The sequence below is a fragment of the Hirundo rustica genome, chromosome 8, assembly GCF_015227805.2.
Source record: "Hirundo rustica isolate bHirRus1 chromosome 8, bHirRus1.pri.v3, whole genome shotgun sequence".
In the NCBI taxonomy this organism is placed as follows: Eukaryota; Metazoa; Chordata; class Aves; order Passeriformes; family Hirundinidae; genus Hirundo; species Hirundo rustica.
The window spans coordinates 32,618,033-32,645,473 of NC_053457.1; the positions used below are offsets into that span (position 1 = coordinate 32,618,033).

Here is a 27,441-nt window from a genome sequence, read left to right on the forward strand (position 1 = left end):
ATGTTTGTCCTTAAACACTGAGAAGGAGGTGCTGCTTGGCACTTCAATTTGCATTTTGTTGTTTATATGTCTGGCTGTTCCAGCTAAATGACAGGCTGGGGGGAGGCATGGGAGATGTCCCCCTGCCATGGGGAGGGTGCAGCGTGTCTGTCTGCATGTCAAGATCATAAAATCTCCATTTTCTTGTGCAGCCCATGGCTGGGACACCCTTCCTGCACAGACACCCCAAGGGAGGGTCCTGCTCCAGAGCTTCCCTGACCCCCACCCATTTTTTGGGACATCCCTTCCCGGCACCTATAGAGATGTCAAGGAGGTGCAGCCAGGAGAGGAGAGGAGAGGGCTCCATCAAACTCCAACCCCATCAAACTCCACCCAGGGCCACAACCCCGAGGGTCAGCGATGTCCCCGGACCCCACGGACGCGCCCGGCCACGGGGACAGCACAGACAGGCGAGACACGGGCCGGGGGTTATTGAACCAGGAAGCTTTATTTACACAGTAAAAGTAACAAGCAATTTCCTGAGATTGAGCTGCTCTAGTGCAATCAAGTCATGGAAGGGGCGGGAGCAGCCTCCTCGCGGAGGGGACACCTCGGGCAGCCCCTCCCGGGACACGCACGGCCCGCGGCGCTTGTGCAATTGCCAGCGAGACTTGGCTACTACAGGTCATAGCTTCAGAAGGCTTTGTTTGTATTCTTCTTCCCATTATTTTTTTGTTTTGTTTCGGTTTTGTGGGGTTTTTTGTTTTTTTGTTTTTTTTTTTTAATTTGGCCATCCTCTTCTTTTTCTTTCTTGAACACCGAACCCACACACGCCGCAAAGCACTGCTACAATCCTAGAACATCCTACGTCAGTCTGTCCGCCTGGGCAGCCAGGAGCTCTAAACAATGCACTTGAAACACAACTTTATTGGCCAAACAGGCTACGCTAGCACGTGGAAAAATTACAGTCTATTTTACAAACGCTTCTTTTCGTCGGTTTCTTTTTTCTTAATGTACTCTTTCATAGGACAGGCTCAAAGAGCTACACCTGCAAGACACACAGCAAACTCCCGTGTGCCTGCTAAGACTTTCTGTGTTAAAATCCTATTTTTTTCAGGATGAAGAACCTTTATTGCTGCTGCCACAGCTTTGGTGTTGTTCCAAAACAGCTGCTGCCCAGACTGGGTCACACCTTGGACAAGCCACTGAGTCCCTTCACCACAGTGAGCCTATTTTAGCTACCTAGCAAGGAATAGCATCCCTTGTCTGCATATTACTTTAGTTTCACATTCTGGCAGCTGGCAGGAGTTTGCTGGGGATTTGAGGGGTTCCCAAAGCATCTGTGTAATAGGTGAAGTCCTTTACAAACCCAGAGCAAGACCCCCAGGGGATGGATGCCCTGCTCTCCCACTGCGTAGGGGATGGATCTCCTGACACCAGGGGAGCAACGCCACTTCTGACTTTACAATCAACAGGATGTCCCCTGAATCTGAGGCACATACTATATTATATTTAATATTTTTAATTACTTTATTTATATATATATTTATATATATATAAATCCACAAATGGTTTACCTCTACAGAGAGAGAGAGAGAGAGAGAGAGAGACTTTAAAAGTAAGGCTTTCTTAAACTGAGAATAAGTACGTGAAATCATACAAACCCAACAAGAAATACCCAACAGAACACCACCGTGGCCTCAAAACTGTCGCTAACTGTAGTCTGTGCCTACACCAACGTGCCCAGTATAAGGCCATGACTCATTGGAGAAGCGTTTTTAGTAAGGCAAACAGGTTGTGCTGAATGTAAACTGAATGCTACGGCAACGTCCAGGACAGCTGGGCCGTGGCCCGGTGGCCACCAGGTCCAGGACAGCTGGGCCATGGTCCATTGGCCACCTTCCCACTCTGGGGAGGTTAGCATGGCACCAGGAGCAGCCCTTGGAAAGAAAACAGAAGCCCTTAGGAATTCCAGCCCTGGGGGTGCCCACGTGAGAGCCCAGCCGGAGCTCCGCGGCGGCGGCCGGGCGTGGATTGGGGTGAATTTGCCCTTTGTTGCTCAGCTGAGGAGCTGCCCGTGGCCAGAGGGGGCTGTGAGCCCCGACACCAGCACGTGTCAGCGGTGGGGAGGGATGGATGGATGGATGGATGGATGGATGGATGGATGGATGGATGGAGCATCAGGAAGACTCAAAGCCAAGAGCTGTGCTGTGAGGGTGCCACTGCAGGGGCACGGACAGAGGGGCGGCAGCCAGGGAGAACACTGGCATGGCTGGACCCGCCGCAACAGGAGGGATAAAAATTAACCCAGGGTATATTTTCTTCTAAGTGATGCAACAAGCGACACCTTAAAAGAGCTGGAGGGTTCCCCAAAGTGAAAAGATACCCCTGTCACCCCCTCCCCAAATATCTGGGGCTTTACTGCTTGCCTGGAGGGAGTGGACGTGGCCACAGCCACCAGCAAAACCTCAGGGCTAACAACCGATGGGTTCCACTGTGGTGGGAGATGCCACACGCATCCCAAACCACTGTGGAAAAAAGTGCACTAACATAACCAGAAATGATGAATGAAACCTGTACCAGCAGCTCTCAGCCTTTCTGAGTTATGGACCCTCAAGGCATTGCCAGCAGGGGTGCTGAACCCTGTTAAAAATGTCCTGTCTTCAACTGCTCTTGGTATCAATGTTTTTTGTCCTTTCTCGCACTTGCAAAGCTCGGGAAGTGACCCCCGAGCTTGAAGGAACCAGCAGAAGGAATCCAGAAGATGCTGGAAGCCATTTGTACAGCTTTCCTAGAGGTTTAGACAAACAAACAAATAATAATAATAAAAAAAAAAACCAACCAAAAAAAACAAACCAAAACAACCCAGAGGGAGGGGGGAAAAAAAAAGTGTCCTTCTAAACCTGTTAGCAAGTGGACAGCTTATTTTTAGCAAAGAGAATTCATATCATACAAACATAATGGTCACCACTTTATCTGTGCTTAAAAAAGGCACAGGAAGAGGAAAAGCTTTCAGTGCTGCTACCTGGATTCTCAGCCTTTTGCCAGCTGACTTTATCAAGTAACCCCTCCACGACGTGCCTCGGGCAGGCAGCCCTTCACAGTAAAGCCAAAAATAAAAGGGTGGCAGCCGTGCCCTGGGTAGCAAAGTGGGCACAGCTGCTGGTAAATGGGTAAACATCCCAGCCCTGCTCAAAACAGGGTGTTGGGAACCCAAATGAGGGTGGCACCGAGCCTGAGTAGGGTTTTGTTTTTCCCAAAAGAGTTGAGAGAGGGGGCTGGGAAGAAAAAAAATAGGGAAGGAAGGCTTTTGAGCATCCCCATGCAGCACCCAGCAAGCGCTGCTGCGGATGCTGCCCCGCGTGGGCCAGGGATCTGTTTAATTCCTCGTCAGGAAAAGGAAAACTAAAAATAAAGGAGTAAAAAATCCAGCTCTTGCCATTATTAAATTTTAGCAAAACACTTCACTTGTGATTTCCTTCTCACGGCACTGCCAGGGACACGGGGAGCGAGGGGGGTGCTGGGGCCGCGTGGGATGCGGCCGCAGAAAAGGAACCGCGGCCACCCCGGCAGGCACCAGCCAGTGCTCGGTTTGCAAATCTCAATATTCTGCTTTTCCCTCCCTTTCTCTAGCCCCAGGGGTGGCGGTTTCTCCTTGTGCACCCCTCTCCGAACTAGCACAGGTGGGACCTGTGGGAGCACGGCCAGCTTCATCAGCTCCACCCCTATCCTGGCAAAAGCCATTTACTCGTGGATTCCGAGGTTTTGGCGATCCCCGTGCCTGGTTTCCCCGTGGGACAGGCGCTTTCCTCCGACTGGCTGATCTCTGGCTACAGTAGTTACAAAGAATTTCAAGATTTACACACGCATGCACACGAATTCCTCTAAATACCTGATGAAATTTTGGCAAAGCTGCTTCGCCCCCTCCAGCTGGCAGGAGGGGAGCAGTGACACAACCCCACAAACTCGCTGGAGACGAGGAGCCCTCCAGGGCTCTGCTGGCAGCCCCCAGACCCCAAGGGCCAGAAGAGCCGCTCCCTCCTCAGTTGTTCTCTATCTGCTCGATGTCTATCTCGCCGTCCAGCTGGAAGAGGCTCTCGGTGCCCGTCCCTGCGCTCCGCCAGGCCGCCCCGTCCTCCTCCTTCGCGGCGCTCTCCTCCTCATCCTCGCAGGACAGGTCATCCCTGCTGGCCCGGCGGTCGTCCCCGGGCCTGGCGCGTGGTGGCTCCGGGACCGGGGTGCAGGCGGGGGTCCTGCCCGGCATCACCTCCGGGGCCGCGGTCCATGGCTGCTCTCCGGCCCCGGGGAGCCGCTGGGAGCCGTCCTCGGCCGTGCTGCTGAGGCAGGTGAGGCTGTTGAAAGTCTGGCGGTTCTGCAAAGGCAAGGGGAGAGAGGCAGCTGAGGTAGAGGCCAAGGGGAATGCTGAAGCTGGGATAGAAGTTACACCAGGTGAGTCAGGAGTCTTCCCGATCCCCAAACCTGAGATGCCACAGCCCAACAGAAGACAAGCAGAGCAGCAGGAACACTCAGCGGGTCCCCAGGAGATGGACAGGTGCTGCAAACCCCCCACATCCCCATCCATGGCAGGTCCTGTGATGCCCCTGCCCTTGCACAAAGGCACCAAAACCACCCCCAGCCTGCTCTGGATCGGTCCCATCACCATCTCCACCCAGTTCCACACGTAAGGCAGAGCGGGGCTCACCAAAAATGAATGAACATTTCCAACAATTCCCTTTATTAGCCAAGAGAAACTTCAGCCCTTTCTTTAAGCAGCTGGAGCTTGTGTCCTGCTAAACCCTCCTCTGTGGTGGCTCATGGCTGTTCCCCTCACTAAAGACCAGGTGAGCACACTTGTCTGTTCCCTGAGTCTCCATGCCTGCTTACCTTAGCCAGAAACCTGATTTAGTTTATGTACTGTCACATCTTCTGAACAGTTTCAAACTCTGAGAATGACAAGGAGCTCGAAGGCATTCCAAACCCTCTGGAGCAGAGCGTGCAGAACCTCCCTGGGGTGCAGTCTGGCCAGGAGCGTGCTCACCTGCCAGGGAATGCCTTCAGCACAGGCTGGTTTGTAAAAGAGCAAATTAAACCCTCATTACTGAGTGCCAGTGGAAACAACGAGGCTATCCCAGTGGCAGAGTGTGTGCTCTGAGCAGGAGGAGACTGAGAGGATCTCAGCAGCCTGTGGAGCCTCTCATCAAGCCAGCGTGTGATGGAGCATTCACTTCTCAGGCATTTGACCTGGACACATCCCATGGGATTGGCCTGAATGGGAATTCAATAAACACCTGGGAGGAAGGCAGCCCCTCACTAGCTAGAGATGTTCACCTGCTACTGGTCAGTTTTTGGGTCCCTCATGACAAGAAAGAGGGGCTGGAGAGTGTCCAGAGAAAGGGATGGAGCTGGAGAAGGATCTGGAGCACCAGGAGCAGCTGAGGGAGCCAGAGGAACTTGAGTGCCCACCAGAGCATTGTTGACACAGTGACAGGGCTGCTGCCTGTATCTGCTCTGGCTGGCCCGGTTCAGGACCAAACACACAGCCTGAGACACAACCTTGCTCCAGAACATCCCCACAGGCATTCCCAGGGAATTAGGCACGTTTGCTTGAGGGTTTCTTCATTCAAATCCAGGTAAGCTGGGAGCAACTCCACCAAAATAACTTACCCCAGGCTGTAAATGAAGCAATATCACCCATTTACACAGCCCCTAAGGGAGATGCAGGGGCTCTGTATCACACCCCAATCAGCTCTTAACAAATCAAAGGGCTTTGTGCTGAGCCGGACCCATGGACCATTGCTCAGAGGTTCTGGGAGCTGCACTACCCCATGCACACGGTAAAAAGAGTCATTGCAGAGGCTGCTCTATCTAAACAGGGAAGTCCCTGCTGCCCCAGGAGGAGTTGGCCACTGCCCAAGCTGGGGACAGCTGCATTTCTCATGGCCTTCAGTCTCTGAAACCTTCAAAAACCCACAAGCCCCAAGCCCTGTGAAAAAAAAAAGCGCATTTGTTCTTTAATTATGCAACTGCACCCAGCCCTCACGTCATCCTGGTCATACTTTTTTTAAATCCCAGCCGTGCCTCTGTCATCTGGGTGCTGAGCATTCTACAGCTTCAAGCAGAGAGCTGCACACTGTGGTTAATGGACAACTCGTAATTACCACTGGAGAAGGCCCGAGGACATAGCAGGAATATTTTCTAAGCACTTCACAAAATTTGCAAGCATATTTCCAACAGTGATTGAGGCACTTGAAAAGCCTCGGTCTCCCGAAAGTCAACAGCCCTCTCAGAAGTGCAAATCCCTTCTACAAACAAAACTCTGGCACTTTTGGGAATGTAATTTTTTTTTCTCCCTCTTAATGGAGCTCATCTCTTGGATCAGGCGCTTCCCAGGGTTTGGGACCCAGGTGTGGACATGCTGGGCTGCCACAGGTGGGATAGAGCATCCTGAGAGGATGGGAGATGCTCTCCAGTGCTTCAGAGGAGACGAGGGACTCCTGTGGGGGTGAATGAAGGAGGATGCAGACAGGAGAGTAACTCAACAGGTCCACTGCACATTCTTCCCCTCCAAAAGAAAAGCATTTCCAAGCTCGGACATGTCTTGGGGAACAGCCACAAAGTTAACTTGACTTTCAGGGAAATTTTGCATTTTATGGGACTTTGGCAAGACAACCAAGCCAACAGCCTCATTTTCCCCGCTCAAACCCACACACACTGCAACCCTTGAGCCATTCCAGGGAATTGCAAGAGGGTGGAAAACCCCTTCTGATGGTCCCGGTGCTGCCAGGGCTGCAGCAGCTGCTGGTGGAGGAAGGCCACGTGCGGAGGGTGCTGGGCAGAGGCTCTCCCTCTGAGGCAGGTTGGACGGCTCAGAAAGCAAGTTTCCACAGGCACAGGCTGCCATAAAACCCCACAGTTCACCTTGCCAGAGGCTGGGGTCAGGAGGGTCCCGCCAGGACGGGATCACCAAGCCAGCATTCCATGGACTGGCTGTAGAGCAGTGGCAGATCAGCCACCACCATCAATGCAGCGTCTGCCTGCAGCCCTTCCAGAGTTCTTTGCCCGTTTTTTATTTATTGGGTGAATTCAGCACGTGCTGAGGTGCTGAGCTGGCAAAACCGGGCAGTCAGGTCCCGTGTTGATGTCAGAAAAGAGCAGGTTGGGTGGCACAATGTGGTGCTTGTTCCCCATGGCCAGGCAGCCCTGGGCCCCTCCGAGGACGAGACAAAAAGGGGCATCAGGCACCTCAAATCCTGTTGGTCCCAGGGAAACTGTGGGAATCCAACACAGACGGCTTTTGGGAGATGTTTCTGGCCATCCTGACTTCACCCAGTGGGTGTCTGTAACATATCTTACACCCAAACCACCCTTACAGACCACCAGGACACATTTTTGACCATTTGAGGTGCTGGTTTTTCTTCCCCCAGCTGCCTTAATCCAGCTCTCTGGGCGAGCCTTCAAAGAGAAAATGAGGCTTAGCTAATGGAAGCACTTGAAAAATCATCTAAAAATGCACAAATAAGAAATTCTTGGTCACTTGGATTAAGCTGCAGGGTTGTTTCAGAACAAAGCCCTTCTTGCACGCTGGTGACCAAGCTCAGGCTGCTTCTCTTCTCCACAGGCTTTCATGATGCTCCACACTGTGCAGGGACCATGGCTAGAACCAGGGAAGGCTGCAGGAACCGACCCACCCCTCTCGTCCATCCTTTTCCTCAGGTTTTCCCTCCCTCCCCTTGGGCACGTGTTCCCATCAGAGCCCCGACACCGAGCTGGAGAAATCCCTCAGCAGCATTCCTCCGTCTGACTCTTCCCGTGGTAAAACACCAGCCGTGAGCTCTTCCCCGAAACACGTCCCTGCAAACACGGTGGCTCCAGCAGAACAAATATTAGCAGGGTTGCGATGATCCCTGCGCTGATCACGGCTTTCGCTCAAACACTTTCTTTTATTTTTTATTTTTTTTCCGCCCTGCCAGGTGATTGCCGCAATTTTCCCGGGAAAGGTGTAACGCTACAAGCTGTCAGCAGCACCGGCCCTACCTCCCAAGCTGTCATCACCTCCTGTTAGCACACTGGGCTACAGTTGCTTCAGAAAGATGAAAATAACCCGGTGCCAGAAGGGAAGGGGGAAGCGGGCAGCGAGCTCCACGCGGGAATGATGAACCTCTGCCAGCTCCCCCGAGCCAACAAAGTCACCTCCATTGGGGGATTCTCTGCCTGGCTCGGGTTCAAACCCCTCTCCAAGGCAAACATCTCCTGTAAAACACCTTCAGCCCGAGTTGTTATCTTTGTATCGTTTTATAGAAACGCTTTGGTTGTTCGCAGCGCGGTAAATCCCGCCCGGCGTTTGTGCCAGGGAAAGCGCTCATCCGTGCTGCTGAGGAGGAGGGACAGGTGCTTGAGACTGGAAAATGAGACTGGAAAATGGGTTTGATTTGGTTTTTAAGCTCTGCAGAACTTCATTATGGCAGCTGCTGTGATTTGGGCCGTGCACACACACACACCCTACTGGGGTTCAAAGCTTCGCCCTGCCTCCAAGGCACCCACAATCTTCTCCAGCTCCATCCCCAGGCTGGTTTCCTGGTGAGTGGAAATGGAAGGGAGCTGCAGCAAGCATGGCTTAATCCTGAACCTCCAATAACCAATTCTTCTCTTTATAACACAGGAGCATCTCAGCAGCTTTGCCAGCAGGTCCAGGCTGCAGCACTGGCACTGGCACGTTCCAGGCACAGTGATGCCCCAGTCTCACCAGCACCTCCCTTGCTGCAGTTTGGCCTCCCCAAAAAGAGGGAGACTCACCCGCCTTGCCCCAAGGAGCACTGGTGACCACTGCCACACGTGGCTCCCAATACCGACATGGGCTCTGGGGGAAGGGCAGGGGGCTTGCACCGACCCTGTCCTCCCACAGAAGGAGCCTCTGACTGATGAAGTGTTGGGAAGGAAATGCTGGAATACCTGAGGAAGGAAAACACAGGAGGCAGTGATGTGGGGTGTGAAAAGCAAAAGGAGCCCGTGTGCCTGGTGCAGAGCAGAGCTGGCTTAAATGCAGTGTTCCCGTGTCAGGGAGCTCAAACTCATCTGCTACTCTATTTTCTTTAAAAATTTTATCTGTGGAGGCGCTGAGTAGTTCACAGGCAGCCCCACAGCCTCACCAGGCCGAGGTGCTAGAGAACGTGCCTGCAGCAGCATCCCAGAACTGGGGATGGCTCCCTGCCCTGCTCCTGGGGTACCGCATTCCTGCCCTGGTTTTCAGGGTCTGCCTTCCCAGATTTTCCCTTCTCACTCACTAAAGAACAACCTTTCCTCAGCCCCCAGTCCTCATTTTGCAACAGGCACCAGTGCTTATGTGGTGCATTCAAAGTTTCAGCAGACAATTTTGCTTTTATTCTGTTTGGTGTGAAAACCAGCTTTCACGAGCAGGCTCAGAAACATCTATCATCCTCCCAAGTCACTTCACACCACAGCATTAAACAAACAAAACCAAAAAAAGCAAGAAGGAGGTTTTAAGTCATTAGTACTGATGCTGCCTGTGGAGATAATTTGGGTTTACTCACAGTTCTGCTCTTGTCTTTGGAGAATGTAGCTGCCTCAGTGACAGCGAGGAAGTTCAGGGCGGCTTCGTAAGTGCAAAAGAAAAAGCTGTTGCATGACCCAACAGTGGTGCTACAGAGCCCCAGGGAGATGCTGGAGAGATGAATCCCAGAAATCATGGAGAGATACAGCAGGCACAGCAATGCAGGGAATCAGAGAGCAGTGAACAGCACTCCGGGGCTCCACCCGAGCACAGCATCCCGCACGTGGGGACTCAGTCCCAGCACAGCCTCCCAACCCATTCCCATTATAACAATAACTGGAGGAAACCCTCATTTCCTGCCAAGAACAAATGTTTTCCCTACCAGACACCCGACCCTTGGCTATGAGCTGGAGAAATCCATTTACTCAGACAGGTCATTAGTGATCACTGTGTATTTATTTATTTACAGGTCACCCTTCCCAGCCTTTCACCTCTGCCTTCCCCTCTGCATCCTCTTGGGATCCAGATCCCTGGAGCACTGCAGGCCCCTCATGCCAGCACACTCAGCACTGCCAGGAGCCCAGTGGGGACAGTGGCAGTGGCAGGGCTGCTCTCCCAGTGATGGTTTTGCAATGCCATGGATTTCAGTGGAAAAGGGTGAACCTGAACCTGACCCGTCCCCGGAGATGGTAAAACTCCAGGATTTGGAGCAGCTCATCTTTGGGGAAATTCAGTGATCTGACTCATCCCAGGTTAGGATGAAGCATTATTAATACGGAATTATTCTTTTTTTCTCCTCAGCCCTATTCCATTTTCATACTTCATAATTTCCAGCCTAGAAGTAACATTTCTGTTATGCCACTGTGGTTCTCACTTCAAGGCCTAAATGATAAGGCAGTACCTTATAAAAATTAGAACCAAACTTCACGTCACATTTTCAGCAGCACTGAAAGGAGAATGCCAGCAAGCAAAGGGATAAAATCACATTGTGGGTGACCAAGAATCCAGGGTGTGTGGCACCTGCACCCACTGCCTCCACCTACCAAGACCTGCTGCAAATCCAGTGCAAACTTGGAATACAGCTCACTTTTCTGTCACAGCCTCGACCTCGGGCTAACCCTGAGCATCTTTCTCTGGAAAGGAAAAATGAAGGTCCCTTATTTATTTATTTATTTATTTATTTATTTACTTACTTACTTACTTACTTACTTACTTACTTATTTATTTAGCACCCTTTCCTGAAATGCTTTGCCTTCCTGAAATGCTTTGGGAGATTTTTGCAAGGCAAGTGGTTCCAAGTAACTCCCAGTAGCTCCTATCTAACCCAGTAGCTCCTGGAGTGGTGGGGGTTTTCTGTAAACCATCACAAAAAATCCTTTTGGGTTTTTTTGAGCCAAAGTGCCACTTTTGAGCATGCTGACCCCATTCAAGGGCGATTCTCTGTGCTTTTTAAAGCTGTTTTTTGGAGTCACACAACACACAAGCCTGGGGTCGGGAGGGTTAACCAGCACGTGGTGGATCAGATGTGCATCCTCGGGATACAATTGGATTTTGTCCATGTTTGGGACAGACACTGCCAAGCTTTGTTTGTGTTCCCAGCCCTGTCCTCCCATGTGAGGGTGAACAACGGGTGCAACACTCAGCCCTGCATCCCTGGGCCTCGTGGTGGGATGGAGCTGGGAGCAGGGATGGAGGGTGGAGACAAGAGCAGGAGACACAGCCAGGAGCAGGGGATGGAATGGGATGGAACTGGGAGAGACCTTGGAGCCCCTTCCTGTGCCTGAAGGTGCTGCACTAGAGCTGGAGAGGGACTTTAGACAAGGGAGTGACAGGGTAAGAGGGAATGCCTTCATACTCCCATAGGGCAGAGTTAGATGGGATTTTGGCAGGAATTGTTCCCTGGGAGGGTGGGCAGGTCCTGGCACAGGGCGCCCAGAGAAGCTGTGGCTGCCCCTGGACCCCTGGAAGTGCCCAATGCCGGGTTTGGCTTGGAGCAGCCTGGGACAGTGGAAGATGTCCCTCCCACCTTCAAACCAGCCAGTTTCTTTTGATCCTTAACCAAAGGCTTTTTCCCACCAAGCTACAAACTGACCTTTGCAGACTCTCATTCCTGTTTATTTAAAAAACACTGGGTCTTGGAAGCTGGAATCTCTCTCAGAAGTTACATCAATAGCAAACTATTTCCCGGGATACGCATGGCATTTAAAACCTCCGGTTTTTTGCCTATCACTACATTTGGAAATATTTGTCACCGGCTCAAGTGGGTGCTGACGCCAACCAAGATCACTGCCACCTCTCCTGCCCTCTCCAGCAAGCCTGAAAGGTGCCAAAATCTAAACAGAAGGTCTTCTTACATGAAAATTAGAGATTTTCAGCCCTCAAGGAAGAACTTGGGCGCTCAGAGAGGAAAGGTCACTTCTCCCAACCCTGCAGTTGGAAACTTCTTCCCACTCAGTGCCAAGACCAGCCTGAAACATTTCAAACTGGTGGGCTGCTCACTTCAGCTCTGGGAGTGTACAAACTCCTTTGTGCATGGAAACTGCCATCATTCCTAAGTTTGGAAGGGAAAACAAGGCAGAGGGGCCGGCCAGGCTCCCAACCATGGTGAGCATTACGTACTGCACTGTGTCTGGAGACCCTCTGGATCTCCAGCCCAGGCTGGAGCTGATTTTAACCCTGAAAACCACAAGAACCACACATCCTCATTTCAGGGGGATGCTCCTGTGATTCCTGCTGCAGATGACTCCATCCTCTGAGGGCACGTGCTCCTCGGAGGGCAGTGAAGTCACCCTGTGAAAGGCTCTGTCTGTCCAGGCAGCCAGGGAACAACGTCAATGGTCCCCTTGTGCCCAGACCCTTCCCACAACAGGCACAAAGTCCTCTCTATAACTCACCCTCATCAGGCACACCCAGGGCTTCACCCTCACCACCTCCTCAGCTGCTGCCCACTGCTGCCAGCACCCTCTCTTCCACCCATCCCTGACAGGGAAAAAGCTGCTTATGGACACATAACCGCAGGAGGCTCTCCATAAGCCATGGAGATGCAGAGGAATATTGTATTTTAATTGCTTTATTTATCCTAGAGTAGTTACTCCCTGTCTCATATTACATATTGCATAAGGCATTACATAATACAGAGCTCCACAAAGGAGAAATGCTTTGACAGGTACCTGGGAGCCCTCAGTGTTCACGGGTACAACCTTTGCAGAAAATTAAATGGGTATTAGAGGAAACTTGGGAGGAAAAGACCAGGAGTACAGTATTTGTTAAGGAGAAATGCAGGTCTTCAAACTGCAGCTTCTCTGAAGGCTCACAGAGGGACTAAAACCTTGAGGAGCCATCAGAAATAGGGCACAAGAGCCGCTTCCAAGCCTTGAGTTGCTACCAGTACACAGATCCTACAGCTGGGAGAAACCAGTATCTCATCACATCTGACAATTCCTGTCAGCAATGCAACATGCCTTACATGCCACTGAGATATTTGTGCCTTCCTTTTCATGGAAAGTTGTATCTTCAAACTCTACAGCACCACCCTCCAGGGCTGCTCCTGTTTGGGGTTTGCGCTGCAGGGAACACGGCTGGGTTGAACTAATGCATATATACATTAAAAATTAGAAAAATAGAATGGTTGGAGTTGGAAGGAACTTCAAAGTCCATCACTATCCAACCTCTGACTTGGGCAGGGACACTTCCCACTATACCAGGCTGCTCCAAGCTGTATCTAACCCAGCCTTAAACATTTACACATATTCTTTTATATATATATATATATATATATATATATATATATATATATATATATATATATGCATGCACACATATATAAAAATAAATTATCCATTTAAAAACCGCATCTGTCAAAAGGATAGCCGTGTTTGGAACCGTCCTAACACAAACTGAAATCTCTCAGTGACCGCCACATCAAAATTTCAGGCGGCAGGAAGCAGAATGGGGAAGAGATAGCGAGGCCTTGCGTGGCCACAGCTGGGGACTACTGCAAATTCCCACCGAGGGTGGCAGTCATTGGTGAGAGGGACGTGTCATGTGTCCCCTGCAGCTGCCCAGAGCCTGGTGAAGGAAGGCAATCTGCACACACCAACGTCAGGGCTGGCCTACGGCTCGGCTTCCCACCGGTGACTCAGCCCAGCCACCAAACCCAATGTTTGTGCTGCCACCAGAGGTTTCGGCACATCCCGCCCGAGATCCAAGGAAATGTTCACACCAGGATGTCAGAAAGCAGCAGATGTGGAGGTGGGACATGTCAGGGTCCTCTGGAGAAGAATCCACCCCACCACGGGGGAGGAAAACCCGGCGGGTGTCTCTCCACCACACGGCACCCCTGGCAGAGCGTGATTTTATTTTGGAAAATCCATCTTCTCGCCTAATTCACACGGATGCTTCTCCGAGTGACTTGCAAAGGGTAAAACCACTCATTCCTGCCAAAATCTGCCCAGCTGGAAGGACTCGTGGGGTCTAGGCCACCTCTTGTCACATTTGCCACACTTCTCATCTCCCATTTATTTCAGATGCACCCGCATCAGGAAAAGAAAAACCAGCTCTTTGGAAAACCTCCCAGTTCATGGAAAAATCTGATCCCAACCATTTCTGATCATGTACAGAGCCAGTGCCTGGGGCTGTGAGGCCAAGAGCCCTGTGCCTGGGAAGGAAAGCTGTGAGGAGATTCATTAACACTCTGGCACAACAGCTGCTGGGATCAGGGAGGCGGGATGTGTCCTCCTTGGGCTTGTGCTTCCCACGGAAAGAAGGAATAAATAAAAAAGCTGAGGCTGGAAAACAAGCTCAAACCCTCCACTGAAATGAGAGGATGGTCTGCATCCTCGTGTTAAGGAGGTCAGAGATGCCAAGCCAGGTACCCAAACTCTCCTTGAATGGGGTGAAGAATAGAAACCAGCTTCTTCTCACCTCCCTTGCCTCCAGAGTCAGGATAATAATAAATGATATAAATGATAATATAATGATATAACAATAATTATAACTATTATAAACAATAATAATAAAACAACACCTCCTCTCACCTGACTGAGACCCCCCTGAATCACTCCCAGTTTGAAGGCAAAGAGGCACAACGCAAAGAGTTCATGTGCACTTAAAAGGAGCAGGAGGATTGTCATGGTGCCTGTGGCTTTTAAAAATCGTCGCTATTTCAATGACAACCATGTGCACGGTTTGGTTTCTGCCCAATGTCGAAGCCTGTCTGGTTTGGTGCCACATGAGAAAATAATAAAGGGAGGGATATGGGCTCACCTTCCTCTCTGGGCTATGGGAATTGCAGACAGAAGAGACACAACCAGGATTTTGAGGAATGAAAGGCAATATTTTCCTAAGTATTTTCACTTCCAGCCCAACTCCAACGTTTAGATTTCTCTCTTAATTAGCCCAGTTATGTAGCCATGTAATTGCTTCCAGGAGCAGCTCCCTCCCCTCCTGCCTGGCCTAAATATCCCTCCCGGTGTGAAGAAAACATTTCTTTCAGGTCAGATTATTTTTATTTTGATTATGGTACCAGGTTTCAGGCCTGCAAACACATGTGGTTACCAGCACAAGTGAAAAATTAACCGATCTGCTGCTAGAGCCTGGTGCTGATCCAGCACCCAGCACCTCAAAGCTCAGTTCCCACTTTAACATTAGCACCCAGGGACTCAGGGAACGCCCCATGTCTCAGTTTCCCCATCTGAAAAGTGAATCCTTTGTGGATAACTGGAAGGTCCAGTCTGGACACTTTGGCTGCCCTTTGCTTTGCCCACTGCACACGAGGTGTTTCTACCCTGTATAAACCCAGATTTGAGCACACATGCAGCCACACAGACACTTGTCATTATTTCAGCTCTTCCTCTGAAATCACCCAACTTTGCAGTCTCCTGGGCTGGAAGCATTAAGAGCAGCCTGGGGGATGTCCAAATGTGCAGGGTTTTCTCAAGCACATTTATTCCCCAGGAGGATTTATTTGGTTTTCCTGGCATTCCCATCCCAGGGAGGGCTTTGACCGTGCCCCACCAAAGGCAAGAATGTTCCCCATGGCTTGCCTCATCCTGCTCATCCCTCTGTGCCAGTCCTCCCACGCCGAGAGCTGCCTGCCAGCACTGCTCTCCACAACCCCTCAGCTCTGAAACCCTGGCCCTTGCAGGGTTTTTCTCTCTTCCCACTCCGCTGCAGCCCTGCCGCCCCGCACCCAGCAGCACATCCCTGCTTTGGGGATTCACCAGCTGCCATGGGCACCTGAGCCTGCCTGGGTTTGCTGCCCCGGAAACTGAAAATATCCATGGGACCTGCTTGGCCTGGATCCCACTGGGGAGTTCCTTAGTGATGCTGTTGTTGGCTGTTGGTTGTAGCAACCGCCGGGCGCTCGGCAGCGGCTCCGGCCACCCAGCCTGGGCCAGAGGGACAGGAGGGGCTGGGACAGGGGGTGTCCAGTGACACTAAGAGAGACCAGGCAACCCCTTCCCCATTCCTACAGAGCTTGTGCCACACAGTGTGGAGCTTCCGACCCTTTCCTTGTGGTATCGCTTCTCCCAGAGGATGAACCCCCCCAACACCGATTGACGCTGACATTCAGGCGTTGCTTTCCCACTCTGGAAGATGTTTTGATGTGGAGGACAGCAGCCAGAGAAAACACAACTATTCCTCAAGCTGAGGGTTTTCCAGGAACATGGACTGAGCTGCTTTTGGACATCCAAGTGATCAGATTTTTTTGTCATCCTTGGATCACCCACCCATGTCAAAGCCACGGCCATCCAAATTAAAAACATGTGCCTGGGCTCAGCATCCACTGGAGGGGAAGGGAAGCTCCTGCTGACCCTCAGGATCTCCTTGGCCAAGCCCTTTTTTCCAAACCAGCCAACAAACTTTCCCCCTTGGACTGATGCAATGGAGAAGCTGTCTCAGAACATCCGCAGAGGGCAACAAAGATCTGTCCAGGCTCTGTCTCCTCCTTCCCTGTCCATCATACCAGAGAACCACAGAACGGTCTGGACTGAAAGGGTCCCTAAAGCCTATCTGATTCCACCCTCTGCCATGGACAGGAACACCTTCCACTGCGCTGGAAGGGCCATCCAAGCAGGTCTTGAACACTTCCAGGGAAGTGAAACGATGCTTGTCTGCTTGTACAGAGAGAATCTGGGGGCAGTTGTGCTGTTCTGCCCCGTGGCTAATAAAATATAACAACACATGTACGTGGTTTTTACTGTCCATAAAGCTTATTACCTAATAAAATAAGCTTGGCATAATAAACGTTGTTGCTGTGATTTATGAGAAGACAAGAGCAATCCTCATGTTTTTTGCCTGATCTCACGCAAATATGTGACTCCTTCACCCCTTTTATTCTCTAAACCCCTCTGGAGGAGGAAAAGATGATTTCTTCTTCCAATACCACTACACTCCTTCAAACACCATCTGCGTTGCCAAGCGCAGAACACCGTAAGATACCGTGTTCTCGTAAGGTGAAAATGCACAAAATCCAACACACAATGTTGGATCTCACCCATGTGGGGACTTTCTCCCAGCAGTTTCCCTGCAGACAACAAGGGGATGCCTTGCACCAGACAGGCTTTGCTTTTCCCCAGTACAAAACATTTAGAGCAAACGTTCCCAACACAGGTGACGCTGGGATGCAGCGCAGCAGGCGGCCACATGGAACTGAAACCATGGGGGAAATTTTAAGCCCACCATGGGAGGTGGCCTGGGTGCCCCTGTTCCCACAGTGAGAGCCCTGGGGCTTTCACACCTCCCCATTACCTCAATTCCACGCTGGGCTGATGGTGTCATTGACTTTGTGACTGTAAATGATTGATGTGGGAAATGTCAAATCATAAAACTGCAGGAAATCTTTTGAGTGTGGAAGGGAAACGTTGTCCTTTAATGCAGCCTCTTGCTTTGTCTCTTGCTAATATGCAGACACTTGGTCCAGCAGGGAGAGGAGCAAGGGGCAAAATCCTCCCTGATTTGTGTTTCAGATCTGTTATCTGGCTCTGTGCAGCAGATCGAAGAGGGAGGTTGTTCTCTGTGTTTGCAACTGAAAATGAAACGTGATAACATCTCCAGAGTGGAAAATTACAGAGCCCAAGAGTAAGTAAAGCCTGTAGCACTAAGAATTCAGCACCTGACAGAGCCAGGGGCTGGGTGCCTTGGGGTGCTGCCTCATCTCACCACGGCAGGCCCAAGGCTCCTCTCCCCTGAGCTCAAAAATGTGGGGTTTAACGCATTCCCACTCAAAACCCGTGCCGGAAGGGAATGATGCCATGGCGGACTTGGCGGGCAAAGACCAGCGTGGAAGAGAAATGCACGGATTTGCTGAAGAAATCCATTTAGAAGGGAAGGGGTTATTCCGCCTGGACACAAGGATGTGTTTCCCCATAACACCCACATTACTCCTCGTGCCACAGACCCACCCTGGAGGACGCCGAAGGCTCTCGAGCAAAGCAGAGAACGCCCGAGCCCCTCACAGGGACGGCCCCGCCGCCTCTTACCTGGGTCATCTTGGCGAGGTCCAGCGAGGGCCGCTGCTCCTGGACCTCCTCCGGCCTCCTCCGCTTGATCCCGACTTTTTTGTCGTTGAGGACGCAGGGCTGGGAGCGGCTGCGGGAGAGGCCGGCGGCGCGGCGGCCCAGCTCCGGCGTGGAGGCCGGCGTGCTGCTGGCCGAGGGCGCGCCGTACTCGGAGCACGAGAAGCGGTCGTGCGAGCAGGACAGGGACCTCTGGATGTCCACCCTGTCCACCCCGTGCCCTCCGGCAGCCGATTTCCTGGGCTGCCCGCCCGTGCAGAGAGGGTTGGAGCGGGCGGGCAGGCTGAAGCTGGAGCTCCTCTGCATGGTGGCGAAGCCGTTGGAGTAGCGCTGGACGCTGCCGCCACTGTAGCAGCGCCTCTTCTCCACCGGCGTCCACACCTTGGAGCCCAGGGGCCTCCAGGAGGTCCCGCAGCCCGACATCTCGTCCGAGAAGGACAGCGAGCGGCACTGGCGCTTGCTGGGGGGGGCGCAGGGGTGGCCGTGGGCGTCGCTGAGGCTCAGGTCCTTGATCAGGTTGGTGACGGAGCAGGTGCCGGCCGCGTCCCTGGGCCAGCGCGGGGCCTCCTCGGCCTTGTCCGCCAGGCAGTCCCAGATGCTGGCGCCCGGCTGCTCGAGCTGGAGTGGACATTTCCTGCTGAGATCTCTCCATCTGTCATTTTCTGGTTCGGAAAGGAGAAAGGCAAAAAAAAAAAAAAACCAAAAAAAACCCCCACAAACGCACAGGCATTAGCGTTAATTAATTCTGCGACTCGCTTTCTACCTCCATAAACAAAAAAGAGTAGCATATGGGACGTTTTCCAGTACAAATTAATTAACTCTTGGAATATGGTTGCCTGAACTGCCAGCAAAGCGGGTTGTGTGGTGTAGATGGAGAGAGAAGACAAAGTGACAGTCCCAGCAGGAGCAAAACTGCTAGAAGAAGATAAAAACATGCCTCTGAATGTTCCAGGTTGCACTAGCTAGGGGGAATTCAGCGGTGTAAAATGTCGTGGCTATTGGTTATCTCTGCTGAATCGTGTCTCAGATGTGTGCAGTTTGTTCTGGGCTCCATAACTGACAATTGCCTGAGTTTACAGCTGAATTTAAAAAACGTGGAATCACAGAATCGCTGAGGTTGGAAAAGCCCTCTTGGATCATCGAGTCCAACCATTCCTCCAGCACTGCCAAGGCCACCACTGCCCCATGTCCCCAAGGGCCACATCCACACGGCTTTTAAATCCCTTCGGGGATGGGGACTCCACCACTGCCCTGGGCAGCTGTGCCAGGGCTGGACAAACCCTTCCATGAAGAAATGTTCCCTAAAATCCAATCTAAACCTCCCCTGGTGCAGTTTCCTCTTGTTTTATTATTTTTTTACCTGGAAGGAGACCCCCACCTGGCCACACCCTCCTGTCAGGGAGTTGTGGAGAGTGAACAGGTCCCCCCTGAGCCTTCTTTCCTCCAGGCTGAGCCCCTCCAGCTCTCTCAGCTGTTTTTATCCAACTTGTGCCCCAGACCCTTCCCCAGCTTCCCATCGATAGCCACGTCGGAAGAGAGGATTAAGGAGGCTGATCTCATTCCCACACTCTTCCCACTGACAGGAAAAGAGGAAAACAAAGCACCCTCAGGGCTGGGCTGCCCTGCAAAGGACAGGGCTCTCTGCAGATACACCTTCAACGCTCAACAGGAAAACCATGGCAGGACAACCCCACCGGCTGCTGCAGTGGAAAAAACTCATCAGCCAGCAGACTCTCACCAGTGCCTGTTTTTGTCGTTGCCTGCCGTGCTGGAGAGCTGTCACTGCCAAGTTTCACATGATTGTATCTAAACCGTGCGATATTTTGGGGGGCTTTTTGGGTATTTCCACTCAGGCGACTGAAGGATGAATTAAAAGCCGTGCCCGGCCCGCAGCTGCAGGTACCAGCCTGGTAGGGAAGATGCAACGGTGCAGAACGCTTCTGACTAAGGTTTCAAGTCAGGAGGTCAGATTTGGGGCCCCTTGCACCACTCTTGGCCGATTTTTCCATTTCTCCCTGCCTCCAGCTGCTGCCATAACAGCTCCAGCCACAAACAGCCTGGCTCTGCCCGCAATAACCTCACGGCATTTCAACTGTTGCTCTCTTCATTTTAATAAACACAATGAAAAGTGAGAAATCTGCGCTAGACAACTCCATCTATGTTTAGATCTTTATTATTTTTCCTCTGTACTATGCTGCCAGCGGAGAGATTTCTTGGGTCAGGTCAGCAGACAAAAGAAACAGAAATAGAAGCCGATTTTTCATGGCAAGCTGCCACGATCCTCTGGCCGGAGACTGTACAAAAGGCCTTGGTGAGGAGGATACGGGACACCTTCCTCTTTCACCCCTGCTTCAGCACAAACAGCCATAAATCTTCCAAAGCTGGCGAAGAAAATGGTAAAAGCACCACTATGCCCAGCCCCAGCTTGGGGTTATTTGCTTTTGCCCTTGCAGAATGTGAGCTGGCACAACCTGGCCCCTCCAAGTGCCCAGCCATCACTGACCAGTCCCAAAATACCAGACAGCACAGAAAATGGGGTTTCAGTGCAAACAGGAAGCAGGTTGCCCTGAAAAAAATTGAAAACGGAGTAGTCTAAGGGCCGAGGGTATAATTAAAGAACTCTGGAAAGCCTTACTGGGGAAAAGCAGCTGATTTTCTGCTCAAGTTTTAAAGACTAAGATTCCCATCCTGCGCACGTTGATAATGATAATTGCACTGGAGCCACTAATTCTGCTGCAGGTAAATATGTGTTCATTTTCTTACAAACTTCAGCCTGGTTTACCCTGAGGCAGCAATTTGTTCCAGGATAAAACCCACCACGAGAACCCCTGGGTCTGCAAGTGAGCTGCCTGGCTGGAAAACTCTCCTTTGCCTACTGGAAAACAAAGGAACAACCAGAGCACGGTGTAAGTGCAGCCTGGAGGGTTCTTGCCCTGCTTAAACAGGTCCTTCTTGGCTGTTAGTGTCCCTGGATGAAATAGTGTCTTACTTCTGGATTTTGACTTAAAACTGCAAAAACAAACAGCGACACCTTAACAAAACCCAGCTGCTCTCCCACAAAACCTTCACCGTGCCAAACGATCCCTCATGGTGCTCGGGGGCTGAAGTCACATCCCAGAATTGGGGAGATGGGTGTTGTACTCCACCCTGGAGAGCTTTGCACTGCCCCATGGAGAGCAGGATCCATCCTCAGAGCATCGCAGCCAGGTTTCTGAAGGCTGAGCTCCGGGTTTTGCGGGACACATCAGGCACTTTGCAGCTCAGTGATGGCCCTGGGCTTTTTAAATGACTGCCGTGCTCCTCTGGTGACACAGAGTAAATTTTAATGACCACTCATAACCACAGAGAAGGGTGTAAAACCAAAACGCTGACACAACTTTAACTGCAGCGACACAAATGTGCTGCTATAATATTTTTACAGTTCCTTTTTATACATAATGCATGATCCTTCTGCTCAAGTTTCCTCTACGTTCTTTTCCCATGAAATAATTTACATTAATGCATAATTTATTACGGCAACTTGTAAAGCAATTAGGGGTTTCAATCAATTTTTCTTATCCTTTTTGGCAGATAAATTCTCTTTGGAACCTAACCCAAACATTTGTCTGTGCACAGGTGCACATCCAATTCCCTTTTTTTGTCCCATGTTGTTCAAGTGGAATTTTGGTCTCACAGTCCCTGTGCACGGGGGAAAAGGCAGCCTGCATTTTCCACTGCCCCCTGTTTATGTTCAGGAGATAATTTCTAAGTGTGGAACACATTTATTGGTCGTAATTAGCTGATGGCAATGCCAGGGAGCTTTCCTAGTGCACAAATAAGATGAAAATACGATGGGCAGAGCTGTGCTTCAACGGGAAATGAAAACAACAGCCCCAAAAATCTACTCTGGAGATTAAACACATCTGTGGGCTGTGGGCTCCTTGTGCCAACAGCCTGCACATGGGAGGGAAATCCCCGACCTCAGCAGTGAAACGTGCCCAGCTCTTCAGTGGCATCCTCTGGAGAGGTGTCAATGCCCCAACTACACCTCACCAGAACTCCCCAGGCAGCTTTTTCTCTCTTTCTTCTCACTTTTGCAGGGTGTTTGAATGTGCACCAAGATGCTCTACACTGATGGCCTTTCCAAAAAACCCCCGAAACTCCAGAAAACCCTGGTTCAGAAAGAGAAGGCACACAAGCCTGGCAGGTGCTTTCAGGATGCACTCAAGGGCCATCACCCCCACGAAGGGGTTCAAGGTTGGACTTGACGATCTTGAAGGTCTTTTCCAACCTTAATGATTGCATGAGCTGGCTTTTCTCCAGGGGTCTTGGCTTTCCTCTGTCACCCAAGGATGGTGAAAAGGCACTTCCAAGAAAGAGCTGTGCAACAGTGAGCCCAAGGCTGCAACCCTGCCCTGGCACGCTCGGAACGATGGTGTTGCCAAATGTGGTGGAGGAGTGAGGTGAGAGTGCCAAGGGACAGACAAGCTGACCTGTGTGCCCCACCCCTCACCCTGCTCTGCTGCAGCACTCAGAGGGGACAAACTGAGAGAGCCCTCCAAGGGAAAATGGAAATGATGGCTGCTCTGAGAAGAGAACTTCCCAGAGGATGAGTGTGGGATCTGTCCCCGATGGGCTCAAAGCCATTCTCCTCCTCCTCCCTTTTACAGTCAGGGCTGGGACTGGGATCCTGCATGAGCAAGCACCTTGTCACAGCCTCAATAAAACCCTGCCTGCAGCTTCCCTCAGAGATAACTTCTTGCTTACACAGAAAACAGGAGGTCACGGCTGTCAGCACCCACCTACTGAGCTTCTCTGACTAGGCCAGGTTGGACAGGGTTTGGAACAACCTGGGACAGAGGAAGGTGTCCCTGCCATGGCAGGAGTGGTGTGAGATGATCTTTAATGTTCCTTCCAATCCAAACCATTCTGGGATTCTATTACTTTTGACTTCCTATATCAGAATTTTTCTGTCTTTGGGTGGGTAGCAAAAAACACAAGCAGTGACACCTTCCACTCTGCCAGGTTGCTCCAATCCCCATCCAGCCTTGAACATTTCCAGGGACGGGGCAGCCACATCTGCTCTGTGCCAGGCCCTCACCACCCTAATGCCACAATTTTTTAATATGCTATCTTTTTCTAGCACAGTCACTGCTGTCGTCACTGGGGACCTGCCATGGAAACTGCTGGGGAAGGAAAGGGGAAAAAAGGAGAGAAAAAAAATCCCCAAACTATCCATCAACGGGACAATTCTTACACTCCTGGGTGTTTCAAGGACCCATCAAGGAGAAGGGAAAGCAGTAGTTGTAGAATTTATAGTTTTAGGCATTTCACCTTTAATCTTCCTCCAGGCAAAGGGCTCTATAAAGATAAAACCCAATCTTTTTTAGTAATATTATGATTTCACTGACAGAAGTATTTCTCACAAATCTAAAAACCAAAAGATTACTTCGGTCACCCTGAGAACTGGACCTCACCATGCATCATCCAATATATCAAGTCTTTAATAATGTTTACTTGATATACTGAGTTTGGTTACAATCTATAATCTATTTTCAGATTCTTGCAGTGTTTAGCACCTTACAAGAAAAGCTCCAGGGTTTGGGTGATGCTCTCCCTGGCAGAGGCTGGGCTGCCCTCTCCTCTGCTGCCTCACTTCAACAAAAGTAATAAAATAAGAAATAAAACAGAAATAAGCTGCCTCCCTGCCCAAAGCTGCCCTCGTCCCAAAGGCACAAGAAAGACCCTTTTCTAAGATCCTCTTTTGCCTGAAACACCCCAAAGATCAGCCAGCTTCCCTCCAAACTTCCAACATAGATAGGACTGTGAGTCTTTGACTCATGTTGTCCGTGCAACCAGTCCAAACTTCACTTTATTCATTTCAGTTGTCTGTGCTACCAGTCCAAACTTCACTTTATTCATCTCAGTGCTTTCCACCAACAGGGACTTGACCTGAAACATTCCCCAAGTTTGGCATTTCAATAGTAAGCAGTTTAAAAACCCAGTCAAGTTTTCATACTGGATTAGTCTGTGGTTGTAGCCCGCATTTGGGGACATCGAGAGGAACGCTCAGGGAAGATAACTGAGATGAAACCCAAGCCAAGCAATGCCCTCTCACGAGGGAAGGACGGGCTCCTCTTGACTGGGCATGACAGAGATCACCACAGGGCAAGCTGGGGTCAGGGAGGTGACATTCAGTTCCCTCGGGAGGAGGAGAATTTGGCAGCCGTGAGGACCGGCACAGCAGCGCTACGAAAACGCAGAAGGATCTGCAGAAGCTCCTAAAGACAAGCTGCTTCTCAATTAGGCAGAGACTCTGCGTATCTGCTGAGGAGCCTGCCAGTGCCACAGTGCAAGACAAAACCATCTGAATTTGGGTTCTTTGCTCCTCACTCATGTTCGAAAGGCAGGAGAGAGGGAACGGGCTGTCTCTCTCCCTTCCTGACTTTGAAGCTTGTGATTTTCATCTGAACAAAAACCCCATAAATTCTCTCCATCTCCCCACGCTCCCCGTGGCTGGAGCTATCAGAGAGCTTGGGAGACATCTCCTGTCAGTGCATGTGCCCGGCTCTCATTAACGTTAATGAGAGTTGTGTCCATGAGGGAGCGGGGCGGCCCCTTTGTCTGTGGAGGATTGGCTTTCACAGCAAGGAGCTTGGCTCAAACTTGACCTACAATTTTAATTGGGTTTTGAGGCCTCACCCGGCGACTGGCTCCCCGCTACGAACGCCAAAGAGCACAACACAACAGCACATCCCCTGGCACGATCAGCTTTTTGGGATCGTGGGCCAAGGCACCAATCCTCCATCCATTTTGGTGGTTGCTCAGCATAAAAATTGACAGCAGGCTCTGACATACAAGGTATCAAGCATATTATATCATGGTTACTGTCGACAGCAAAAATGAGACATTTTCCTTATTGTTTGAGGTCTGTCCAACCACTTTGGTGCCAGGTGGTAGAGCATCTTAGTGATAGTGCTGTTATTTATTGCTTGCATCATGCAAACAGTCAGGAACCGCAGTCTTGGGCTGGATACTCAAACACAACCTCAGACCCCAAACGTTCATAATCTCAACTGTAAGAGCTGCTCTAAAAATAAGCAGATGTATCAAAGGGGAGGGGAAAGGAGATAAGCAATTCACCCAGCAATGGCAACAGGGCACAACAACCACCTCTGGGGAGGAGAGGGGCACAGGTGTGGTGGGGTGGGTGCCCCTCCATCCCTGCAGGGGAGTGGTTCTGGAGACATCCAAAAATCGGGACACCCTCCCGCCCATCGCTGCGAGGGAGCGGAGGTGGAGGAAACACGGAGAGAAGTTTCTGTTACTTACCCATCACGCCACAAGAGAAGAGGGTGGGTCCTTGACTCATCTTTGGAGTGTGCTGCAAACAAGCAGAAAAACTATTCACTTCTCACAGACTGAACTTGGGCACCAGACACCAGCCTGCCTCCGTGGCCCTGTCCCAGCAGGGACAGACCCAGTCAGCTTTCCTCAAGGAAATCAACTTTAGTTAAACGCTGTGCAGAGTCCTTGTTGAGGCCTGAGCTTGCAGATCCAGGGTCCTGCAGCCAGCCCTTACCTCAGGGAAGAGCTGCAGTGAGATCCCCATCCCCGGGACCCAAAACTCTGGAGAAACTCAAATGGGAGCTGCTACTCAGTAGTAATCCTGGATTGGGCAAGAAAGGAGCGAAAGTGGTATCTTGAACCTCACCCAAGCCCATTAAGGCCTCCACATCTAGGTACAAAGCAGCTATTTAGCTTTTTAAAGCACATAATGTGTTTCTAAGGCAAGGCGTCCTCACCTCAGCAGTTCTGGGGAGTCTGCGCTCAGATTGTGCTGATTTGCACTAAAAATAGGGGGAAATGTCACTGCATGGGTACAAAATAATCCTGGTTGCTTTTCACAGTCTTCTTTTTTCCAAGAATTTTCCTCTTGACAGCGTAAGAGACGCCATCAGACTTCTAAAAATGAGCATGGATGGGTTCACATATAATAAATCAATAAGTTATCCACAGCTGCATGCCATTTCAGCTATGCCTGCAAAAACACACTTCCATGCTAATTGTTCCTTTATTATCCCTAAAAATATCCATATTCTGGCTTCTGAAGTGTCTATCCTGGCAACACCACCCCATCTGACTGAGACTTTACATCATCTGAGGGAAGCACCAGCGTGGCCCCCACGCTCATCTGCGCTGCCATAATTGTGTTTTATCTGGCACCAGGCCGCTGCACTCACACCTTCCCTCCCCATCCATGTTTTACATGTTGCCTGCTCACATAACTACGGAATCTCAGAGTGGATTGGGTTGGAAAGGACCTTAAAGCCATCCAGTTCCACCTGGGCAGGGACACCTTCCATGTGTCCAGGGTGCTCCAAGCCCAACCCAACCTGGCCTTGGACACTTCCAGGGATGCAGCAGGCACAGCTTCTCTGTGCCAGCATCTCCAGTGAATAATGAGGACAACAACAATAATAATAATGGCAATTATTTACCACTGATGTCACCTGAACAATCCAATCAAGGATCCCACTTCATGCACAGAACACTGGAAATACTGAGGATGGAGAGGCATAAAACAACTACAGGGTGTAGATGAGGAGAGGGTAAATAAGGGTCAGTCACCTTTGGAGCAGGTGCCACTTTTCTAGGCAAAGCAAGGATGTCTCCATCTGCCCAGCCTCACCTTACGATCCATCAGCAGGATTGATCAGGAGGCAGAGAGGACAGGCAGCTGTCTCCAAGGAGCAGCCAAAGTGGAGGTGGGACAAGCCCCAGAGAAGGCAGGGGCTGTGCCAGTGCACATCTGTGTGCCAGCCCCAGAGAACAGACCCTGTCTGCAAAGGCAGGAGGGAGGGGAGTCTGACACACATCCCTTATGGAGTGGAATTACCACTTTGTAAGAATTTTGTCTTTGTCCCAAATTGGGAGCTGAACCAAAGGAGCCCACTGGCTGTTGGCAGGTGACGCTGCCCCAGCGCTCAGATGTTTATTTCCTTCGGGTTTCGCTTTTTGGCTTTCCCCATGAAGTCAACAGAAGAACTCTTGCTTTCTACAGTGGATAAGCCTTCTTGTGATTGTCTGCCCCAGTTTAACAGTCTAGGCAACCCAGTAATTCACCTTGTGTACCCAGGACTGTCCCTGCACGCCTGACCCAGCCCCAGAGCTGCGGGAAGCACTCAGCAAACACGCGAGGGCAAAGTTTTGTGTTACAGCTCTGCACCTCTACCACCTGCCATCAGACACCCCGAGCACCCAGCCCTCCTCTTAGGAGTAGAAGAAATTACTCTCATCTGCCTCTCTGCAGCCAGTTCCCCTTTGTCTGCCCCACACAATTCCCAGGGCACAGCTGGCATTGAATGTTCAGGCTGCCCCCTTCCCATCCTGAGCAGCAGCCACGGGAGGTGCTGCCTTCCCAGCAGGAGCTAGCACTACAGCAAGGGTATTTTT

General features: G+C 51.0%; 1 protein-coding gene across 3 annotated transcripts in view; it reads right to left on the minus strand.

Moving 5' to 3' along the window:
• Positions 1-468: 468 nt before the first annotated feature.
• The window catches only part of FAM53B (family with sequence similarity 53 member B), a 52,313-nt gene continuing 25,340 nt past the window's right edge, over positions 469-27,441 (minus strand). For all 3 annotated transcript variants that reach the window (XM_040071055.2, XM_040071053.2, XM_040071054.2), the window contains 3 exons: positions 25,318-25,369; positions 17,971-18,668; positions 469-4,351 (listed from right to left, as the gene is read on the minus strand). In XM_040071055.2, coding sequence (XP_039926989.1) covers positions 4,022-4,351; positions 17,971-18,668; positions 25,318-25,369 — 1,080 coding nt within the window. In that variant the 3' untranslated portion in view covers positions 469-4,021. The remainder of the gene's footprint in view (positions 4,352-17,970; positions 18,669-25,317; positions 25,370-27,441) is intronic.